Source organism: Harpia harpyja, chromosome 8, assembly GCF_026419915.1.
Source record: "Harpia harpyja isolate bHarHar1 chromosome 8, bHarHar1 primary haplotype, whole genome shotgun sequence".
Lineage (NCBI taxonomy): Eukaryota > Metazoa > Chordata > Aves > Accipitriformes > Accipitridae > Harpia > Harpia harpyja.
The window spans coordinates 241,996-254,818 of NC_068947.1; the positions used below are offsets into that span (position 1 = coordinate 241,996).

At 38.9% G+C, this 12,823-nt stretch overlaps 1 protein-coding gene across 11 annotated transcripts in view; it reads right to left on the reverse strand.

Annotated features, from left to right (window-relative positions):
• Window positions 1-12,823, reverse strand: part of SCML2 (Scm polycomb group protein like 2) — a 75,170-nt gene that overhangs the window by 26,165 nt on the left and 36,182 nt on the right. For 10 of the 11 annotated variants that reach the window (XM_052794204.1, XM_052794203.1, XM_052794211.1 and 7 more), the window contains 2 exons: window positions 12,299-12,387; window positions 10,611-10,854 (listed from right to left, as the gene is read on the reverse strand). In XM_052794204.1, coding sequence (XP_052650164.1) covers window positions 10,611-10,854; window positions 12,299-12,387 — 333 coding nt within the window. Of the gene's footprint in view, window positions 1-10,610; window positions 10,855-11,001; window positions 11,057-12,298; window positions 12,388-12,823 lie in introns of all 11 variants that reach the window. The other variant, XM_052794210.1, reaches the window with a different exon arrangement.

A 12,823-nucleotide genomic window follows, 5' to 3' on the forward strand; every position in this document is an offset into this window, starting at 1 on the left:
TCACAGGATCTGGAGGGAAATGAAAAGACATGCAAAATCAAGCTGCCAACCCACTGCATCTGTAGACAGAGTTATCCCCACTAGGCCACATGTTCCAAAAACTAAGACGTTTTAATAGTCTCATGAGAACTTGTTAAAATATAACGATGAAGAGAATAGAGAGGAAAAATGCCAAGCTCTGCTTGCAATTACTGCAGTATTTAGCTGGGATATTTACAACCAAAAAAGCACATTTGCCTTTTCAGGATGCTGCTTTGCATCACAAAGGCCTTCTCATTTGCACAAACAAAATCAAGCATTTGTGTCATGTTGCTCCTCTACACAAATATTCACTGCTCCAGTTTCAGGAGTGGGATGCATTGCATTGCATTCTTTCCCAAGTCTCTTATTTAGACCCAAAAACTGTACCGGCATCCTCAATAACTGAGGAGCAGAGATCATGCTACGCAAACATACTTTACCATAGTAATGTTAGCAACTAAACAGCGTTTTCAAAGTTCACAGAGCTCTAGTTACACTGTCATGTTAGTGAGGGCTATAGGTGACTACCTTCATGCAACACTCAAACAGCTTTCACATACTTTCAATTACTGCTTATTCAAAATATTCTCATTTTTTTTCCCCAAACTGTTCTCTTAGAATCCCAACACCTATAAACTTTGTATCTAACGTGTAAGAGAAACCCCAAATCCAATCTTGGAACACACAGCCTACAGATGCATTGCCACAACTCAGTCCTCACTCACACAAGCAGATCCATTGGAGTCAACCAAGCTCATTTGCATGAGAAGGACATGAAAGATTAGACTTCAGATGGAGGGCCAAATTCTGCTTGTAGAAGCAGAAAGACTGCCCAGACACATGCAGGACTGCAAAATTTGACCCCAGAATGTTATCCCCAAGATGTCTTGCCAGAATAAGTCAGATATTTAATACAACTGTGAAATCTGAAGCTACTTGAGAGTGAAACCTCCAGCACTTGGGAAGGGGATGGGACAGATGGACAGCTCAGAAGCCTGAATTCTCATGCAATTCTAATTAGTAAAATTCCCTCAAATCATCCACAGTGACGGTTTCACTCCATGTTTTTATGGAAAGCGAGGGAAAAAAAGGTTCAGATTTGTAATATTTAAACGTTAGAAATCTACCATTCAGTTAGTATTACAGAGCGGCAATTACAAGACAAGACTTTAAAAAGCTGAAGTGAAATTACATGAAGCAAGGCAGGGGCCCATTTTGCCGTACGTTCTGGGAACACAGCATTGCTACCTTAGGTGAAGGTGCCAATTAGGACAGTAAAAACAGTAATTCAGTGTTTAAACCAGCATTTCTTTCAAGACAAAAACAGTTCTATTTGTACTGCATTACTGTTCCTATGCCCCCACTGAGACACAAGCTGAATGTTCTTTGGAGAATATAAAAACCTGGCCCTCCTCTCATCTGCAGATAAAAAAAAATAAGGTGAAGAGATTTAGCAACCTACCCTAAATCCATGCGAGCATTCCACAGCAGAAGTAACAGAAACATACCTCCTGAGTTCTAGCCTGGGATTTTAACTATAAAATTAACCTTCTTTAATACAGTAAGTTATTATCATGATAGTTTTGACAACCGGCAAAGGAGGTGAAAAAGATTAGCAATTTTTCAGAACAGCTTACTGCCAAAGATTATAAAAATTTATGTCCTTATGCCTCAATTAAACAAGAGAGCCATATAAAAAAAGCTTAAGTGTCTGTAATACATGCCACCTCTTTCTATTTGTGTTTGGATTACTTAGGGTTAAGAGGCAGCTGCGAGATACTAATTGATATGTTGCTATGATACAAAATCAGTTAGAAGTCATCATTTTGCTATCTAAAAAGCAAAAAGAAGAAAAAAAAAATCTCTTGCTATCTTCTGTGAAAAATCCTAGCCTTCCTTTCACAGCCCTGAAAGGTGAAACCGAGGGCTCTGAGCAACATGAGACAAAACTGGAGGAAAGGAAAGCATTTCTTCCCTAGTGACTTCCCCAGGCGGCATTGTGGCACCTTCGGTCCCTCACCTCCACACCCAGTGTCCCACATTTTCAAGAGCTAGGCAAGCCAGCACCTACGGAACAGACCTGTGAAAATACTAATTAAGCTCCATCAAAACCCACTGCTAACCAAATTAACACACATCACTTCCAAAAAAACAACTTTTAATAGCCAGCCGGGGTAGGGGGCCTGCGAGAATGGGGGGTACAAGCAAAACAAAAGACACACTCCTGGAAAGATCTCTCCAGTTAATCTCCAGAAACCAAGAACTGTGAAAAGCAGCTTCTCGTCTCACCCTTCAACAAAGCACTGCCATTGCAACCACACTAGCGAAAAAAACCCCAACTTTATTTTGTTGCTAAGCTGAGAAGGAAGAGAGCAAGTAAATACCCAATAAACTATCAAAGCAGCACAAACTTGACTTACCTGAAGAGTTTTAGGTGTGCTGCTGCTGAATCTGTCATTAAGCCTGGCAAAGCCTAGCTCTACACATCAGGTAAGAGTTTTAACATCCTGATTCTTCACCCCATCATTACTGATTCTGCCCAGGTTTTGCCATTATTTTTCCCCAAATAGCATCAGCAGGGTGAAAGCTGCACCCAAAATGAAACAATAAAATGCAACAAGCTTCAAGGGAAGAAAAAAGAAACACAGAGCATGGTTACTGCAATGCCACAATTTGTTTTGTCTCAACATCTGAACGACAGCACTGATACTCTTACCATAGCTGCGCTGGTTTTGGCTGGGATAGAGTTAATTTTCTTCACAGTAGCTGGTATGGGGCTACTTTTTGGATTTGTGTGGGAAACAGTGTTGATAACACAGGGATGTTTTTGTTATTGCTGAGCAGTGCTTACAGAGTCAAGGGCTGTTCTGCTTCTCACCCCAGCCCACCAGCAAGCAGGCTGGGGGTGCACAAGGAGTTGGGAGGGGACACAGCTGGGACAGCTGACCCCAACCGACCCAAGGGATATTCCAGACCGTATGATGCCATGCTCAGCAATAAAAGCTGGGGGGGGAAGAAGAAGGAAGGGGGGGGCGTTCAGAGTGATGGCATTTTGTCTTCCCAAGTCACCATTACAAATGATGGAGCCCTGCTTTCCTGGAGATGGCTGAACACCTGCCTGCCGATGGGAAGTGGTGAATGAATTCCTTGTTTTGCTTTGCTTGCACTCGCGGCTTTTGCTTTACCTATTAAACTGTCTTTATCTCAGCCCACGAGTTTTCTTGCTTTTACTCTTCCAATTCTCTCCCCATCCCACTGGGGGGGAGCGAGTGAGCGGCTGTGCGGGGCTTAGCTGCCGACTGGGGTTAAACCATGACAATAGCTTATATGTACTAACACAGATTTGGAAAAAATCCACTCAATCCCATCCACTAATTGGGCAACACAACCACTGTTGACATTAGTATCCACAACACCTGAACAAGAGCAAACAAAAAAAATATTTTCCGTGTAACAGTCAAAAATACATGTGTTGGAGTACTTCCAACTTAAAAAAAAAAAATCACAACTACCTTATAAATAAACGTGGTAAGATGGTGAGGAAACCAGACTTACAGTAAGGTCACAGCTTTGGGAAAGGCAAAACCTTTATTTTTCCTTAAGTGATTACTGCTCTGTAGCAGCACCATCCAGGCCTTGCTGCAAGATGCCAAGAAACATTAATACCAAATAAAAAAAGCTTAACATGTGAGAGAATGTGGCAAATCAGATTTTAGCCTGAAGCACTGAGGAGTTTTTCATGCACAATTCTGAAGACAGCATAAATCTGCTTACTGTATGTGCCTGATTTAACTACTGTGACCTGCTCGTGAAAAGAAGCTGGCTGCACGAAGAGAAAAATGAAACCTCCAGCAGTATGAAATTGTACCACTTCAGCATTTGTTTTTTTTCTTTAATGAAACTTAAGAATTACCATGCTTATCTGATTTTTTTTTGGCTACTTTAAACAACGCAGAGTCTTTTCACAGATCTAACTGTAGCTCTGTCTAAAGTTTCAACACTTCTTTTGTTTCATCTGCAAACATACAAAGTAGTAATTAGGTTTATATTGATGTTGCACATTTGCGTTCAACTCAGCTGAAAATATAGCACAGCTATTTTGACGTAATTTCATTATCAATAACAGAGAAGTGCATCTCCAGTAGCCAGCTTGGAAAAATCTGCAGAAAGTAAGCATTGAGAACACATCTGAAAATTAAATAAAACTAAACTAAGAAATCATAAAACAGACAAGTAAGATACTTTTTAATCTCTGCTTGAGCCTGTACTACTCTTATTGCTGCAGACAGCTTTTGAAGGAGACCTTTAACATCACAGGCTGATTAGTGTAATGAAGGAAGATTGCTCTCACTGACAATAAATGCACTGAATTTGGAGAAAAGCAATGAGGGGACACACAACGTGGAAAAGGGGAGAAACAGAGGGGAAGGAGGGAAGGAGGGAAGGAGGGAAGGAGGGAAGGAGGGAAGGAGGGAAGGAGGGAAGGAGGGAAGGAGGGAAGGAGGGAAGGAGGGAAGGAGGGAAGGAGGGAAGGAGGGAAGGAGGGAAGGAGGGAAGGAGGGAAGGAGGGAAGGAAGAGGACAAAGGAAGAAAGGAAGGAAGGAAGAGGACAAAGGAAGGAAGGAAGGAAGGAAGAGGACAAAGGAAGGAAGGAAGGAAGGAAGAGGACAAAGGAAGGAAGGAAGGAAGAGGACAAAGGAAGGAAGGAAGGAAGGAAGGAAGGAAGGAAGGAAGAGGACAAAGGATAAAAGCTACAGAGTATCACTGTTTTTATTTAGATTACTACATCATCTTCCTTTGGTCACCCAAATTGTCTCCCGTACAGCGCAGAGAGCAGTTCCTCCTTCATGAGTTCTTGCATCACCTTTATCCATCAAAGATCCAGCTTCATAAGACGGTGGGGATCAGAGATGTATAGAAACTGATACCCCTCCAGATGCTCTTCACATCTAAATGACAGATACTACTTTATACTGAAATCAATCTTTGCAGGTGAAACCACTTATTTCCCACATGGCTTGTCCCCGGTTGTTCTTTTGTTTTCTCTCTTTTATGGAAAAGGTTTTACTCCTATTATAAATAAAAAGGTGGGTTGCCTAAGTAACTGTCATTTACATGTAATGACTAAACAGTAAAATGATTTTATATAGGAAAAGCAAACAGAAACTGCTCTGACAACCTCCAGTCATCTGCCCTCTACTTGAATCATAAGCCTCAGATACCACTAGCTAAGTGCAATACAAGAATATTCTGAGGCATAGTAACAGCCTTCTATTATCCAACTGAGTAAAATAAAAATTACAATCTATGGTGGTTAAATTGAAAAGTATAGTATGGTTGGCCTAGAAAAAGAGTTAACAGAAAAACATCCAAAAGATATCAAACTTAAAAAGCCTTTTTAATGCATATCAAAAGCAGAAGTAATATAGACCCAACAGATGATCAAATTTCAGAATGAGCAAACGCAGAAGATAGAACTAAAGTAACAAGATTGAATGTTTTTTTGTGTTCATACTTACTCCAAGGAAGCTCATCACATTGGTTCCCATATGAGAACCCCGCTTCGCAGGGATTTGAAACAAGTTCCCTCATGTGAAGTACCAGTAGTAGAGGTCAGGAAACAGAGACAAAACAAGCTGTAGAGAGTTGGCAGGACGTACAACACTTAGGAATTTTAAGGAAACTAAAAGATGAAATGTCAAACCTACTGATGGTGCTGTGCAAGTTTGTCCTTAAAACTGCCTCAAGTACAGAGACTTAAAAAAGGTGGTTAATGCGATGCCAACACTCTAGTCAGCAAGGTATGGACAGGACACCTGATGTTTGTACTCGCCAAGTTGCTAAGAACTCTTGTACAGAACAGAGGCAGTGAACCCAAAGATAAATACGATGTGTTGGGGGAGGACCAATCATAGCTTTTGTAGAGAAAAGTCACATCTCACAAAACTATTATTGATTTTATTTTTTTTTAAGGAGTCAATAAGCAAGTAGACAATGGAAAGTCAATTGATAGTCTGTGGATTTGTGCTTGACAAGATCTCACACCACAGTCTCTTAAAAAAAATCCTTAGCTGGCAATGGGTATGAGGGAACATCCTCATGATCCTTCTCAAGAATTTCTTGGAATATACCAAACAGTGGCCAGGAATAAGCAGACATGTTTCCACAGCCAAGAGAGGACTCTAGAGAAATCCTGATGAGATCTCTGCTTGGGCTTGTGCCATTCGATTCACATATGATCTAGGACAAGAGTAAAGCATGAGACGGTAACAACTGCTGAACGATTATTTGAGTCAGTAAAGATGTATAAATAGATCTTGCAAAGCTGAGCAGTTGCTCAGCAGAGGAAGTAACAGATGAAATTCAATATCAAGCAATTCAAAATAATCCAGCTTCTGTGAACAATGACAGGCTATTAGCTGATGTATACAAAAATGAGATCTTAGAATTAAAATAAGTATTTCTATTACAGTATTAGTTCATTGCCCAGTAGTAGTCCAAAAATCCCACATACCAATTCATGAATAATTATAGAAGGAACAGAAAACAAAACAGAAACCACCACTATGTCACTAAGTCTTCTTTGCACTTCTGGGTCCAGTGGCTCAAAAATGCCATAGCTGAAATGGAAACAGTACAGAAGAACAAGGGTGATCAGAGGAATTAAACTGATCCCATAACAACGAAAACCAAACCAGGACAGGATTTTACAAGTTTGGAATACAGATAGCTGAGGGAAGCTAGAATATAGGTCTACAAAATCATGATGGATATGAAGAAGGCAATTAGGGAATGACTATTTACTGTCTCTTCCTGTACAAGTACTGGAAGTACAAGAAGCTATTTCAGTACAAGAACACAAGGAAAACAAATGGAACTACCAGCAAGAAAAAAAAGAGATCTCCTTTTCCATAGAACATACACTCAAGTACAGAACTCCTTACTACAGCATGTTGTAGGTGCTAGAAGTTCAGATGGCTCCAAAATATAACTGAACAAAATAGATCAAGCTCCTCCAGGAGGCTGTCAGCATAAAAGCATTATTCTGGGCTTGGGAGGTGCTGGGTTGTAGACAGCCAGATATTAGGAATACTTCTGCAAACCTCTTTCCTATGTGCTTATGCTTTTCTTCAGACATCTGCTTTCAGCCACTGCTGGAGAAAGCCTGCTAGAGCAGATGGTCCTTCAGACTGATGCAGCATAGACATTAGCATGCCAACTTCTTTCACCAGCTATAACTTCACAACGATGTTCCTGAGTGACAAGTCATCTCTAAAAGCACCTAAATGACTAAGACACACAGAGAAAACGATCTCCTGCATCCTTAAAATATTAACCTTGGGCTAGCAGGCCAAGCCAACATCAAGCACTGTTGTCAAACCATACATAACTAGTATCAGAGATATTTCTAAGGAAACAAACCACAATATTAGCTAAGCACAGCTTCTGCTAGTGTAAATATTGAACACTACATTTCATACCACTGTATGCATACGCTGACACCCAGCCAGGTCCGCTTAAGTCACATTTTCTGATAAGGACCAAAGACAAAACATCAACACGAAGATTAAGGCCTGAATGCTAAAAACAGTTGGTCCAAACCAACTTTTCACCTACCTTCTACATTTTATCTTCTATTAATTGTGTCACAGTTCCTTAGCTTATCTGTCTAAAACCAATGAGAGTTGCAGCAGATACGGCTATAAAGACTAAATTTACCACATAATCTGGTCTGAATAAATTCACCCATATCTAAGAAGCCTGTGTTTAAACTGTTCTTAAAAACCTCCCATGACAGAGGTCCTACATTCTCTCTGGGCATCCTAAATGGCTAAGACAGTAAACAGCTGAAATAAAATCTTCCCTAATTTTTATATTGCCTCCCTTCTGCATTTCACCTCTCTTTCAAAAGGCTAAATTAGACCCTAAAATATAAGTCTCATGGCACAAATTGTTGTCCTAGGTATGGATGAAATTTAAAGCATCCTTTATCACTGTCATACTTAGATTGCAGGATATTGGTTTTGCTCGTTCACCAAAAACTGAGGGGGGTTTTTTCAGTCCTTTAACTAGTGATTTAACATATTTAAATGCTTTCAGGAAAGGTAATTACAAAAACCAAGAATACTTTTCATCATATTCACTCTGAAATCTAAACCACACACAGTCAATTATTTTCACTTTCTATTGCAGTAATTCAAGGCAGAAATACTAAACTAACCTGCAGGAAAAAAAGTCCAGGCCAGAATAATACTATAATATTTCAAGTGAATCCCTACAATATAGTATCTGTCATATTTTCTTCCTTAACAGGAGTAGTCAATGTTAATGTGACTTAATGAAGAATCCTGACAACATTATCATATTTCTGAATTGAAATTACTTGATTATACTCTCCTTGAAGCTATTATTTACATCTTAATAAAGGACTATCATTACAGTTCTCTAATGGCTCAAAAGCAATCAAATAACAGTGAAAAAACATAACCTGAGAGCAAAAAATATTTCATCTAACTACATAAATTTGACAAGTGCGTATAATATGAACAAACAGCACATAAAAATTAAGCGCATGAAGCAAAATTGAAAGAAATTCTTTATGCTCAGAACAGGGAAGAAAGGAGCACACACAATTTTAATAAAACTGCAGGTAACTTGGTCTTACTTTTAGAATTAAAAATAACGAAATCCCCAGCCTGCACCTCTCCACCCTCAGTTTCTATCAAATGTCCAAAATTCTCAGTTTTGACTACAAGTCTGTAAGAACCTTGTTTCAGGTTTTATTAATGCCTAAAGTGTTATTGTTTTTCATAACAAAGCAATAGAATCCAGAAAAATACCTGGGTAGAGGTGTTTCAATTCTTCAGCAACTTTGAACACACTCAAGAATTTTGTTTGGTTTATTACCTGAACAACTGGAATACATCATCAACTTTACTAACTAATTGTTAAAAAACTCCTTGATCTCTATCAAGCACTAATCAGGCAAGAAAAATTCTGAACTTATATTGTCTCAAAATACTGCTGGTTTTCCAGCAGTGAAACTGGAGTAGACTAAACAGTTTAATATTTCTTTCCAGAAGATGGAATTGGACTCAGCAATCTAAACTGTCACAAAAATATCTTCTAAAAATTTTGTGCCACTTATTTACATAGCCCCTTTTGCAGAAAGCCATTTTATTTCACCACAATTAATGTAATTAGCTTACCATAATAACACATCTCATTCATGATTTCTCAAGACAAGGTCAACCTTCTGAAGAAGCTGAGGAAGACAGTTTACAGATTGGGCACACAGAAACATTAAGACTGAGGTCAGCTTCGTCCCTATTAGATGACTTCTGACCAAATATAGATTGTCCTCACCTGACCTCCCCCTGCCTTCTCACTGCAGGTTTGTATTGGCAGATCATCCTGGATCTGCCAGGCCAGCCACACACATAGTTGTTCCCTTGCTGAAATCCGCTAAAACAGACTAAACTAGATTACAGGTACTATGACCATTGGCAGTAACTGCAGACAGTAACTACAGACAAGCAGGTGTGGGCAAGGATGCAGAGGTACCCTTATCTAATTTCAGTTAGATTTTCCAGACAGTTCTTGACCTGCTGGCAAAAGATTGAGAAAAACAATGGGGATGGAGAGGGCAGGAACTGACGGATTCCTTGCCTTCTTGCTTCTGTTCCTTTGGTACTTCCAGTGAGAGTTCTGTGATACTGGTCTACTCATTCCTTACTCACCTAAAGCCAGCTGTGAAAATGCTCACCATAAGAACAAACTATTCTGGTCAACAATATTAAAATAATTAATTAAAATACCATTCCCCTCTTTAAAAACCTCTCTTCCTGTCAAATTTGAAGGGAGTGAGGATAGAAGAGCCCAAACAGTTTGACAGAAAAGCCTTACACTACAGAAACATGACAGGAGGTCCCCAGAGTAGCAGAGGGATTACATTCAGGGATATCCCTCTTTATTCCATTTCCCTTCTTTCTAAGGTAGACAGCTGTACATTATAAAGCACAGTGGCCATTAGTTAAAGGGACTTTATAACCCTATGTACAAACATCCTTAAAGGCATGAGGATGATAAAACATTCAGAATAGGCAGCCTCAAAACAGAATTTTTTAAGTATGATGGAAGAAACACTAAATATATAGTTTAAAGCTCCAGTCGTCACAGAAGCAAAGACTACTTTACTTTCTTAGCAGTTAGCTTAATATAAAGTGCTGCTGCAGCCAATATATTAGTATCATTTAACAGGAGCATTTAACTATCTATAATACAAACAGCAAATTCTAGTTTAAGACCAAGATTCTTCACAAGCACACAAAAATTAAAGATTATCAAAAGCCCTCCCAGCGGTATTAAATAAAACATGTTCCCAGAGTTACTATGAACAGACAGAAATTGTTTCCCAGAAACTATCCTATTAGCTTTAAACTACATAAAGAAAATTTAACAACATTTCATCCTCATCAGCTACTCATAAATCAAATCTTCAGTCTTATCTGCTTACACACAGCTTGTTTTTAAAATTCTGCTGTAATTGAGGGGAAAAATAATTAGAGCAGTATCATTGGTCATCTTACCATTGTTCCCTGGTGGTTGTAATGCATCTCCTGTCAAGCTACACCATCCAACTGGGAAAATATCTCGAGAATCACATCTGCACCAATAGTCAAATGCTCCTCTCCAGCCATCAAATGTAACAAAAACTTCATCTCCTTTAACATCTCCAATGGTTGCTGGGCAAATCAAGTATGGGTTCTTTCTATCTATAGCTTCGAGTTTCATTCCAACTTTAAAACAGTTTGGCACAGGTTTTGGTGGCTCCTACAAAAGTAAGAGTGGTAGAATATTTGTATTTCTGTGGCCTCTTAAAAAAGAATAATAAAAAAACCCCTCTATTTTTCTTCAACACCTTTACTTCTTATACTCACTACTCTCAAAAAGTTATAGTAGACATTCAAGGAAACTTACTTGTATTTCAGATTTGTTTTTGCTCTTCTGTATTATAAAAATCCAGATTCTGTTCCTACAAACACAGCTGGGATAATTAGCAAAATTCTCCATGACAGAAAGGCCCTGCTAAAAGTATTTACATAAGCAATAGGTTGCACCCAATACATTATGTCTGGGCAGCAAGACAGCGAAGACAGTAAAATGAAATTATTACATGCTAATAAAGAAGAGGAGGTTTTCAGGGAATGGGTATTTCTGGGGACTGATAACTGTCTGGTAAAAGCTTCACCTCCCAATTAATTCATGAAAAATTCATTACCATTGGTCATTATTTATAGGCCTCTGTTAACTCAGTTGGCCTTAGACCAATTCGAAGTGGACAAAAGAAAAACAAAATTCGAGTCAATGTGACCAGCATAGGTGTACCCCCACAGCAGGAGTTGTGACCCGATGGAACCTGAATTACCACCTCAGCCTCAGGAACCTCATTACCCAAAAGCCATCTCAGATGTACTGGTAGGCTAGCACAGGGAAGCATGGCTCATCATGCCTCAGAAAATTTATATTACCTTATATTAAAAAAAATATATAATTATATAAAGTTAACACACAAGCAATGCGATTACAGGTCTGAACAGAACTGTTTGATTTGCTGACATACTTGTCAACATCACTCTCAGTATCAAAAATGAAGGCAGTCAATGTAACAGCAGGGTTTTAACACCTCGACAAAAAAATTGAACTAACAAGTCATTTTAGTATTACTGTTGTTTTTATATAATTTTTCATGTTTCATAGTAACTTACTCAAGAGTCATATCTAAAAAACTGAACAGCTTTTTCTGCTATTTTCAACTACTTTCTAACTACATTTTAAATGATGAGTACGTGCCCAATGAAAACGTTTCAACAAAACCTTTCCAGGCACCACTGTATTCCAATGGCTTTTATTCCCCATTAAAATTTTTTTTACTCCTGTGCACAATCACATAAATATGACACTGTTAAGAAATGTGATATGCATTGTATCTTAAATCCACGAGACACAAAAAATGAGCTAACATAATTTTTCTAAATAACAGACCACACTTTAAAGTCTCAACTCGGGAAAAAGAGATGCCCATCTCAATGGACTAGAAGCAGATCACTTCCTGTCTAGCTTTGTAGCTTGCCAGTCCAGTTCAAAGTCATTTTAAATAATAGTTTTGCCTTCCTGTGCTGCAGACAACAGGGTAATATCTTGGCATCCTCATTAAAAAATGTAACCATGGACCAGTCAATGGAAAGTTGTTTACTAGCAGTCCCTTTCTTCTTACCTTCTTAAAGAATGCTGCGGGTGCCATTTCAGCTCCATTGAGAGTTCTTAAGAGAAACATTGGCCAAGAAGATGCATTCATCTGGAACCCTGAGTAACAAACAAACAAATAGCCCTACTTTCAGTTTGTAAAATAAAATTGGAGGAGAAGGATATAAAGTCTGTTTTACTAATGCCTCATTCCCTCTGTTTTGGCCTTGGCCAAAATAAAAGTAGCCAAGAAGGAATAAACAGGGTCGCTGTCAGTACAGAAAGCCGTGCAATGCATTTCCATTGAGTGACTTGCCTGCAGAATCACTCATCCTAATTTGTGATACTACAGATAAACATCTAGGACTTAAAACATGCAAGTTTATTACAGAAAATCATAAGGTTGTCCCACACAGTCCCTGGTCCAGTGGAACTTTCCCATCAAAAGCGCCTAGCTTACTTTTCAGGTCTGCTTTTTGCTCTCATTCTAAAACAACATCCTCTGCTCCAGTTTCTCTCATTTACTGAGGAGATACCTTTCTATTTTTGAGACTCT